The sequence below is a fragment of the Epinephelus moara genome, chromosome 5 (genome assembly GCF_006386435.1).
Source record: "Epinephelus moara isolate mb chromosome 5, YSFRI_EMoa_1.0, whole genome shotgun sequence".
NCBI lineage: Eukaryota > Metazoa > Chordata > Actinopteri > Perciformes > Serranidae > Epinephelus > Epinephelus moara.
The window spans coordinates 29,546,015-29,556,818 of NC_065510.1; the positions used below are offsets into that span (position 1 = coordinate 29,546,015).

Genomic DNA, 10,804 nt, shown 5'->3' on the forward strand with positions numbered 1-10,804 from the left:
ATTAGGGGTGTAAACACACTTTGGAGATTAATTTATCTTTTTATATCACATTAAGCCAACTGAGTTTGTTAAGATTTAACAGTGTGACAACTGCTAGTTAAAGGATTATTCCTCAGTCCCACCATGGCGCTGAAATTTTCACTGAATGCTTCATTTATATAGACTTAATTGATTGGGTTAACTGTGCTCTCACGTGTCTTCCGTGGGAGGAATAATTGTGTCCAATCAGCGCCAGAGCTGAGATTGTTGGCAGGAGTATTCGAACGCTGATTGGTTAAAAATCAAAACACTCATCAAGTCCCGCCTCTTTCCGGAAGCTGACAGTCACCTGACTTTACTTTTTTTCTCTGTGTTTCCTTGTTAGCCAGCGTCAGTGCTAGCCAACAAAACAACCGTCCCACTTTCTTTCCCTCCTCTATTTCGTTCTCGTTTCCCTTTCTTCTCTTTCCCCGGGAGTTAAAGTTATAACTCCTCGTCCACCTCCAAAACCATGGACGAGACGAGTCCGCTCGTCTCTCCGCTCCGGGACTCCGGTGATTTCAGCTACTGTCCCACAGAGCCCACCAGCCCCCGGGGCGCGTTTGGAAGCACCCCGGGCTCGGTGGTGCGCATCCCGGCAGGCAGTCCGGGACGCAACCGGGAGAGACAGCCGCTCCTGGACCGGGATCGTGGGAGCTCGCCGCGGGAACCGCACAGGAACGAGTTCCCGGAGGATCCAGAGTTCAGAGAGATCATCCGAAAGGCCGAGCGAGCCATAGAGGAGGGGATCTATCCGGAGAGGATCTACCAAGGATCCAGTGGAAGCTATTTTGTCAAAGACTCACAGGGGGTAAGAAGAGACGCTGTTCACATGAATCTACCGATTACCTACAGCTGCTGTCATAACGGTACATCTAGCTGTCTCAGGACTGATCTGTGGTATCTGAAGTAGGCTATGTGTAGTGCAGTGACTGCAACACTGTCTTGGTAAAAGTGTTGGTCGCTCCGAGGAAAGGCCTCTTACAACTAGCCGGTGATGACTTGGCAAATAGGCTGTAAGGCATGACAACACAATGTCAACCTGCAGTTTAAACTAGTAAACAACCACTTCTTAGGTCAGGAAAGAGCAGAACACAACTTTATTTTCTACCAAGATGTCAATTTGTAATTGTTTTATCTGGCACTTAACATACAACAGCATCACAGAGGGTGTGTATAATCCAAATTCTAAAATACAAATACACAAAGTATTAATAAAAACAATTTAACAAAAGAGAAAAATAGATTAAGTATTAAAGAGTTAAGCAAAACAATTGCTGGTTCGATAAATGACCTGTTATAAAAACTGCTGTTGCACCTTCCAGAGTTTAGAGGATGTAGGCTTTCCTGGTGGGGCTCTCCTCTCCACCGTCCCAAAGAGCAGGCTCTGTGGCTTCCTGATAAATTTACTGGTCATGATGATGACCTGCCATCTTGTTACTGTCTTCATTGTTTAACAGAACACTTTAAGTGAGTGCGATGAAGACAACTTGTAAGATTTGCTGCCTCACACCATAGACATTAAAATATGTATTGTTTGAAAACACAATAAGCATTTACAGTCACATTTTAGTACATTTTAACTTGATGATCCAGTTGCTTAGTTCTCCCTAAAATGACTGTATCATCAGTGTGACTGCGGCTGTGCTGGCAGATGTTGAGATCATTCTGCTTGGGCAGGTAGACTGTGAGTAAAGGCCCGTCGTTGACCAGCTGTCACTATGATGTCAACAACACAGCCATAGATAAGATGCTTATCACCCATTAATTCAGGTATCTCTCCAGTTTGTCATTGCCTTTAGCTGTGTAGCAAGTCTGGGCAAAGAACAGCGTCTTAAGTATCTAATCAAACAGAAAATGCTGAGCACACATGTCTGATTTGTTGCAGCACTTGTAATCACTTTATTCCTGCAAGCGTTTTTACAAAGTGCTACACATCCGAGACAAATCAGGGAATCAACACGCAGACAATTCTAGTGCATTTCTGTCCATTTGTCACCCTCAGCAGTGCCTCCTGACTCTAATCATGCCAGATTAATGACAGTAAACTTTGATCGGCCCTGCTGGAGCCGACCAGTAAAAGTCTTGAGCAACTCACAGGCGCCGTCCTCCCACCATGTCCCTATCTACAGTGTGTTTAAAAAAAAAGGAACTGTGTCTTTAGCCTTTGTGGCTGAATCCTCGCAAATTTCACTTGTGTTTTTAGTTTGTTCAAGACAAGATAGTCCACTCCTTTTAGGTGCCACCTTCTCTACTCACAGAAGGCTTACAAAACAGAAAAAAAGTATTCTAGGCTGTGCGTGTGTGAGCTTTTTATCCAATGACCCGCTTCCCTTGCCCCCCCCACCTCTCCAGTTTCTTTAGTTAGTCACCAGTGTGCTTAGTAGTCATGTGCTAGCTCTCTGTGAGGATATAATTCTTTTCAATGACCAAGTTTCATGTTGTAATCAGTGTATGTGTGTAAATGTGTGTGTGTGTCATGCTAGCATAATGCAACATGTGATTTCTATATACAAATTTAAAGTGATACCACACCCAAAATCTTTCATGTCACTTACAGTCAGTCAACAGTGACAAGTCTTCACTGTATAAAAGTGTCATTTTAAATCAGTGTAATTTGTTTGTTCACTGTCCCTCTGTGCACTTTGTGTATTTTCAGGTGTGCGAAGGAGAATATTGTGCTTGAATTAAGATATTTAATTGTCTCAGACACAGCCAAACCGTCCCTTCTTCTCTAAGTTTTCCTTTTTCAACTTCCTTTGGATTCCGAGCCTTTCTGTCTGCACTCTATTTCCTGATCTTTCTCATTTTCCTCACTCTTTCTCCCTCCACAGAAAATTATCGGCGTGTTCAAACCTAAGAATGAAGAGCCCTATGGCCAGCTGAACCCCAAGTGGACTAAGTGGCTCCAGAAACTGTGTTGTCCCTGCTGTTTTGGACGCGACTGTTTGGTCCTGAACCAGGGTTACCTCTCAGAGGCAGGGGCCAGCCTCGTCGATCAGAAACTGGAGCTCAACATTGTTCCCAGGACCAAGGTATAGACACACACAGTGCTGCCTCCGCTTTACAAGTGCAATAAACCATTGTGCAGTCCCACATTACATCACAATTTTGCTCTGTAGGTGGTGTACTTGGCCAGTGAAACATTCAACTACAGTGCCATAGACAGGGTGAAGTCTCGAGGAAAGAAGTTAGCCCTGGAGAAGGTGCCTAAAGTGGGTCAGCGTTTCCACAGGATTGGACTGCCACCCAAGGTAATCTGATAAATTGTTGTATAACACAGGTGGTTGCGTGTATTATTGTATTATTTGTGTGTATTATTGATCAAATTCATCCAGTGATGTGGGGTTGTCTATCAAAATATACACAGCTAAGCAACAAAAAGACCAAGTCATTTGTGTGAAGGGTTTTAGGGGGGATTTTTCCTTTAACTCACTTCAGCACATTATTGATGATGGCATTACAGTGTAAAAAGGTATTTAAACACCCAGAGAATACATGTGCTGCTTCTGTTCCACCAGGTTGGCTCCTTCCAGCTCTTCGTTGATGGCTACAAGGATGCAGATTTCTGGCTGCGGAGGTTTGAAGCGGAGCCGCTGCCTGAAAACACCAACCGCCAGCTCCAGCTGCAGTTTGAGCGGCTTGTAGTCCTCGATTACATCATCAGAAACACAGGCATGCAATCACCCTGCGCAGCACTGTCAGGGCTGGGTCATCAGTATAGGCAACGCGCTCAGCAAAGTTAAAGGAGGTCTATGTGACATTCAGAGTATTGATATAGCGGCAAACAACGATTTGCTGAGTAAAGATATAGGAGAGAAATGGCGTCCTGAGCACAGAATGAAGTCACACTACCTCTGTGTGTGTTAAAATCAGAGCTTCTCTGTCTGTTGTCGTGGTAGGAGGTCCGGCTGTACATGTATGTGACGCCGAGTGCACAACCTATTTTTCCTGTTTTAACGGAGCGTTTCCCCAATGCATTCCCCACCCCCAGAACAACGCCGCGAGGTTCAGTCGTTGACGGACCTGGCCAGATGCGGGCAGCTAGCTAGCGTGCTGTCGGCGAGAGCTGTTAGCGAAGTCATCTAGCAGAAGAGCTAGCAATATCTTCCTGCGAAGATCTCTCATGTTGACTGTCACTGTACCAACTGAACTTAGATGAGTTGAGTAGTGTACTATTGAAAGAGCTGATATATAGGCGCGAAATGGGCTATGGAAATGAGCGCAAAATTCGAAAATATAGATTAATTATCAACTGCATAGAAATCAAACTATGGTCAACAATCACTTTTAATAGTGGGAAAAAAAAGCTTATGCTTATTTTTCTTTTGCATAAATAAATGAGATATTGTTTGTTTACAACTGCGATTGCAATTTTTTTTTTTTTCACTTCCGGCACCGTAACGCTCCGTTTCTCCCATGTTGTCAACGCCCAAGTAGGAAAAATCCAACGCCTCCACGGTCCGATGGTCAACGGAACCACTGCCGTGCTGCGCGCTAGTCCGTTACTATTTTCACCTCCATTGGAATGAATGACTTCCGGTCAGCGTCAATCCGTCAATGCGTTAGGTTGTGCACCTAGCTTGAGTGCATATGAGTCCCTGTGTTTGTAACCCACTGGCCGTCTCGTCGCTGCATTATGCACTGTGCTCATACAGCGGTTACTGCTGATAACAGGACGGTAGCATTGCAGTCCTCCAGTTCTTCTCCGGTTAACGCTGTTAGCTCTGTCAGCACTGTTGCAGTTGTTTAGCGCTGTTTATGGAGTTAGCACTGTTAGCTGCTAGCTGCTGGCTCAGCTACCTCCATGTTGAGAGCCATGTGCAGACAACCCCTAAATTATAGATATGCTCCGAATATCACATAGAGCTCCTTTACTTGATTATGTTAGTTATACGGTTAATCACAGTCTTAAATTCATCCATGGCAACTGTTATCTGGTTATTTCATTTGCTTGACTTTGTGTCTCTTTTCTGTATTCTAGACAGGGGAAATGACAACTGGTTGCTCAAGTATGACTGTCCCATGGACCCTGTTGGGAATAGGGTGAGAACACACAGACACAGTCTTGACGGTCATCCTCTAAAATGCAGACCTTGATGGCTGAGTATGTGCTTATTTTATACCTCTAACTGTATCTCTGTAGGACACAGACTGGGTGGTAGTAAAGGATCCCATCATCAAGCTAGCAGCTATAGACAACGGCCTCGCCTTCCCCCTCAAACACCCTGACTCCTGGAGAGCTTGTAAGCACCTACGTTGACATTGCTTTTCACCAATCACTGCTCACCCTCAAGATCCAATTCTAAATCCCATTTTGATTGCATTCAAAGTTTCTTTAAAGATAGTTTACCCAAAAAGTACTAAGATAGATCCAGTATGTATCTTTAACTGTCTAGTGCTTTACAAGTCGTGAACATAATTATTAAGATACGGTTTTCTTTTCCGATCACCAGACCCGTTCTACTGGGCGTGGCTCACCCAGGCCAAAATTCCTTTCTCCCAGGAAATCAGAGAGCTGGTCCTGCCCAAACTCTCCGACCCAAATTTCATCAAAGACCTGGAGGAGGACTTGTATGAATTATTCAAGGTATGGAGGGACTCAGATTGAGTACTCTGCAACAATTTTGTGCAGAATGAAGTAATTATGTAAGCGAGTGTGAGAATGTGGGAACAGATGCACAAATTGAAATACTGGAAAATGCAAGGTGGAGAATGACTCAGTTCTGTGGCTGTTAACATTAAAAATATGCGTATTGTGTCTCACAGAAAGACCCTGGTTTCGACAGAGGACAGTTTCACAAACAAGTAGCCGTAATGAGGGGGCAGGTGAGTTTTCTCCTCTCCTCTCAAAACACGTTTTTCAGCAGTTTAACGTGCAGCTAACTGTTCCTCCTTGGACCAATCTGTTTGCTTCAAGGCATAAATTCACTTAAATATTTTTATCCCAAGATCCTGAACCTGTGCCAAGCCCTGAAGGATGGTAAAACACCCCTGCAGTTGGTCCAGATGCCCCCAGTAATCGTCGAAACAGCCAGAGCACCTCAGAGAGCCAACAGTGAGTCCTACACACAGAGTTTCCAGAGCAGAAGACCCTTCTTCACCTGGTGGTAGGAATGATGCAATGCAGAGGAAGAGGAGCAACAGCAGGAAGCCGGAGCAATGAAAGGAGCGAGGAGTGTTGATATGCGGATGGAAGACAGGACAGAATCTGAGAGTGAAGGTTTTTGTCCCAGAAATGGAAATAATCATGTCCCTCCCCTCCTCTCCTCTCCTTATGGTTATTTTGGTTACAGAGTGAGTGAGTTGATGGACAGATGAGGCCAAAAGAGGAAGAGTTTCACAGCATATCTTTCCTGTTTGCCTCTGTGCCTTGCTTGAATGTCAATGAAGAATTAATGCTGAGTTGATGAAGATTCTGTACCTTCCTGCGAGAGAGAAAGATTTACAGAGAGGTGTCAGACTTTTCTTTTGGACCCCTGGGTGCACGTAATGTTTGCCCACACAGATGCACGCCAGTCAAAAGCCTCTCGTGCTTTGTTTTTGGATGGGAGGTGTTGCATTCCATGTTTGTTTTTTTTTCACAAGTCTCTGCCTTTAATATTCACCTGCATATTCCCTCCCACGCAGTTAAAAGCCCTGGGCTGGTGAAAGCAGCGGTGCCACTGGTGAAGATCAGCATTTTTTTTTTAACATATAAGAGAAGTGTTCATTGTGGTTAAGTTTTGAAGATTTAGGAACTGGGCTCTCAGTGCTGTGTATGTCTTTACACAGTAAACACAAGCTATGCCAATTGGTTTCACAGTTACTCAATGCTCCTCCTAACTGTTTAGATTAGGATCTGCAAGTCATCTGGTGTGATGTTGGAAAGCAGAGGCACTTTTGTTAAAAGACACAAACTGTTTGATAAGTATGACTGGCTTGCCTAACTTTTCCTTCTTTCACTGATGAGTTAAATCACTGGCAAAGAAGACAAAAAGATCCCGTCTGTGAGCAGGCGGAGGGGGGGTTGCTGATTCCCCACAAGCTCCTGTTTGTCTCGGCCATGTTGATTTCTGTTCATTTCCAGGCTCATGAGATGGACCCAAGTAAACAATGAAGTAACTTCCTGCTGTACTGAACTGACATGAAATGTATTGTCATGACAATGCACTGTATAATTTGTATGTAATATTTAATGATAGATTATAATTAAAACATATTACATTAATACAGATGACTTGCATTTTTGTGAATGAGAAAAGTTTACAGTCAGACACCATCACACAAAACAAAAATATTAAAAAAGTACATTCAGCCAGACCTCCAGTGCTGATGCACAATGGGTATAATTACAGCTGCAGGTCATTTAGAAATGCTTTAATCCAACAATAATTTAGTAGTAGCTGATCAAATCATGTCTTCTAAGCCGCTTTAATCAACATTTTTATATCAACAGTGGATCAAATGACTTCTTGTCATGTGAAAGGAGTTGCTTGTGGTGATGACCCCACAGAGAATTATCACCTGACTCCAGTTCTCCCAGCTCCACGGAGCATTTCAGCATCTTTCAGCTCATTGTTTTGGTGTTATGGCCGGTGAAGTTGCTGAATTGTTGAGCTGTACCAGCCAAAAACTCTATCAACTGGTGAACATGGTGGAGCATTCAGCAGCTAGATAGCCAGATATTTCCCTCAGGAGTCGGTGGAGACCAAACACAGAGCCAAAAGGAGATTGAGTATTTGAATAACATCCACAAAGTAATCAGAAACACAATCCCTGACTGGTAATGTAGTTTTTAAAAGAATGTGATAGATGGCATCTTTGTAGAACAATACAGCAGCAAACTGGTATTTGCTATGTGTCCTGGCTAAAGAATGAAGTCTGAGTTTCTCTGTTCTTTGTTGTAGTCAATTCGGCTGTGAGTGCATGTTGGTGCATGTGAGTCCCTGTGTGTTTATGCCACTGGCTAGCTCATCCCTGCTGCTCTGCACTGCGCTCATACTGTGGTTACTCCTGATAACGCTGTTCTGACCCAAAGCGTCATGGCAGAGTGTAGGGCCCACCCTCTGGTGCCCACCAGGTTAGCACCGCTGGCCCCATCAGCACTGTTGCTATTAATAGCACTGTGTATGGAGTTAGCCGGCTCAGCCACCTCCATGTTGAAAACTGGGTGCAGGCAACCTCTGAATCAGGGTCTGAATCATAGGTATACTCTGAAAATTGTATACAGCTCCTTTAACAAGTCATTAAAAACAAAAAATACATCCTTAGCTGCAAACGCTCTGCAAGTGCTCTTGATGCAGTGTTTCAATTTCCTGTCCTGTTTACCACAATAATATCATGAGTTCTCTGGCAAGAGCAACACCAACTGCCCAGCTAATTCCCTTAAACTGGTGTTCCCTCAAAAATGCATTGAAATCATGTGCATCAGAAATTTAATTTCAGGCCTTACACAACAGCTCGTTTCTGTTTCTGTCTCCTGTAAATGCAGCTGCTTTGACTCACCAACACGCCTGCTTTATCACAGATACACATTTGGATTTCCTATAATAGTTGGACAGGTTCACCAGACTTCACTGGTGATTCTTGATGCTGGGTTCTAACATGTAGAGCACATGTTAGCAGAAGATGCTAAGAGTTGTGATACCATGTGGCTTCTCATGCAGAATTTGTCCTGACCTCAGCTTCCACTACTGTGTGTTGCTTCAAATTTAGTCCGTTCAGTCCGTTGTTAGTGGAGGATGCGGTGAAGGTAGCGTTCAGGGTGGCTGGCACCCTCATGTCTCATCACACCCAGCCTCCATGACGAAGGTTTAAAGGGGTTTGGGTTCTCTGGGATGTCTTCCTCAGTCACTGGCAGAAATTCTCCTGAACTGGGCGCAATGTCGGCCTCCTCATCCTCAACAGTGTAGCCTGATAATGGCTCCTCAATCCTGAAAGACAGATGTTACTGTAGTTGACTGCACTTTGACAGGCCTACTGTACATATTACACAATGCACATTAGATCACATAGAAATGCGTGAATTCGGGATGTGTAAATTATAATCTTTTGGCCTGAGCATCAAATAAACATGTACACAGCTACTCCGGGATGGTAGACTGAAAAAAAAGTCACCATTGTCCTTAATTCTCATGAAAAGAAAAAAGAGGAATAGATTTTCAGCAACTGATATGAAGATGGTGCATCCCTGTTATTATCAATTTAGACGCTATAGCAACCTTTGACAAAACCTCTAAGAACTATTCAAACATAGCTGTAACTCACAGCATTAAGCAGAAGCAGTGAACCTAGGGGATTTTGAAACTATAGTATCAAGACAACAAGATCAAAAGTCTACAGCCATGCTAGCGTCTGTGAGGTCGAACTCAGGCACAGCAGTGCTTTGAGCTAAGCTAATATCAGCATGCTAACATTCTCACATTTACAAAGTTAAAATTCTAACACTGACAGGGGATAATGTTTACCTTGTTTACAATCTTTGTCGAGAGTGTTAGCATGCTAACATGTGCTAATTAGCACTAAACTCAGAAGTAACTGAAGCTAATAGGAATGTCATTCATTTATTTGTAGACATGCTGGACAAATGGAAATGTAGTTGAAAAAATACAGTAAGGGATCACCAAAATTCTTCCATAGGGGAACACAAATGTCTGCATCAAATTTCATGGCAAGCTATCCAACTGTTGAGTTATTTCAGACTGGACCAAAGTGGCGGACCACCATGTTGTTGTTGTTTAAACTACACTTCCCTGTAGACTCACGCCACCATTTTCCCATTCAGTGGCACTTCATTACTCCTCCGACAAATCTAATTTCATCTCAGCGAGGAATGTCGAAAGCAAAGCATGATAGTTTGTGTGTGTGTGTGTGCGTGTGTGTGATGGTATGCAGAGAGGAGGACACAGTCTTGTGAGGTCATGCTGAGTTTGTTAGGCACATGACAGTTTACATGCTGCATTTCAAGACGCAGAAGGAGTCTGGAATCAAGCTAGACAGGACCTTGAACCCCTACAAGTTCATTTATACATACCTAAAATGACTATAGTAGACAGTGAGAGAACAGAGTACATGCAAATGAGATTAAGAGAACGTTTCACTCCTTTTCATTTTAACTCCTCATCTACACACCACTTTTCACATCCTGTCTTTACTTTGTGCTGGCCTCCTGCCATTTGACACAGACACTTACCTGAGATACCCTGATGTTCTGAGCCACTTGTGGTCCTTGTGTCCCTCCACTCTGATACCCGCTTTATTCCTCGCTCGGACTCGGAGCCCCACCAAGGCCTGGGCCAGCCCTGCCTCTTCCTCTCTGTCCTCCCCTTCCTCCTCCTTCCCCTCCTCTGCCCCCTCCATGTCTGCATCCATACCTCGCCACACCAGCTTCGCCCGATGTTCAGCGTCTCTGTCTCCTGCTGTTCTGAACAGCCTGTGCAGCTGGTGCAGGTTGACTCCCGTAAAGATGTTGGAGCATGCAGACTTCCTGCTTCGTTGACTGGAAAGTTTCCACTGTACAGGTAGGCCATCCTCGGGGGAGGTGGATGCTGGGGCCTCTGCCATGTTGCGAGGATGGAGAGCTTTCAGGATAGGAGGACAGTATCAAGGGGGAAGGTGCCTGATAGGGAGGTAAGCTGAAGGGGAGAAAGGAGAGAGACACCAAACTGGTCAACTAATGAGATCACAGCCACAAGCAAAGCTCAAGGCTTCAGCCAGCAGACACAATTCCATGCCATGGCTGCAGCCCAAACACCTAGTTACCTTTCCTGTCTGATAAAGTCTTAACAGACAGGAAATAGGTGTC

At 44.2% G+C, this 10,804-nt stretch overlaps 2 protein-coding genes across 2 annotated transcripts; one reads left to right on the top strand and one right to left on the bottom strand.

Moving 5' to 3' along the window:
* The first annotated feature begins 344 nt into the window (after positions 1-344).
* pi4k2a (phosphatidylinositol 4-kinase type 2 alpha) lies at positions 345-7,234 on the top strand. Its single transcript, XM_050044834.1, has 9 exons — positions 345-829; positions 2,853-3,053; positions 3,141-3,272; positions 3,540-3,693; positions 5,003-5,064; positions 5,165-5,264; positions 5,475-5,608; positions 5,788-5,847; positions 5,971-7,234. Exons 1-9 carry the CDS (start codon positions 491-493, stop codon positions 6,130-6,132), a joined length of 1,344 nt encoding a protein of 447 aa, XP_049900791.1. The 5' UTR covers positions 345-490; the 3' UTR covers positions 6,133-7,234.
* Positions 7,235-7,370: 136 nt separating this feature from the next.
* On the bottom strand, positions 7,371-10,517 carry avpi1 (arginine vasopressin induced 1). Its single transcript, XM_050044837.1, has 2 exons — positions 10,193-10,517; positions 7,371-8,933 (listed from the first exon to the last, which is right to left on the bottom strand). The coding sequence occupies exons 1-2, from the start codon at positions 10,369-10,371 to the stop codon at positions 8,732-8,734; spliced, it is 381 nt and encodes a 126-aa protein (XP_049900794.1). The 5' UTR covers positions 10,372-10,517; the 3' UTR covers positions 7,371-8,731.
* Between the last annotated feature and the right edge of the window lie 287 nt (positions 10,518-10,804).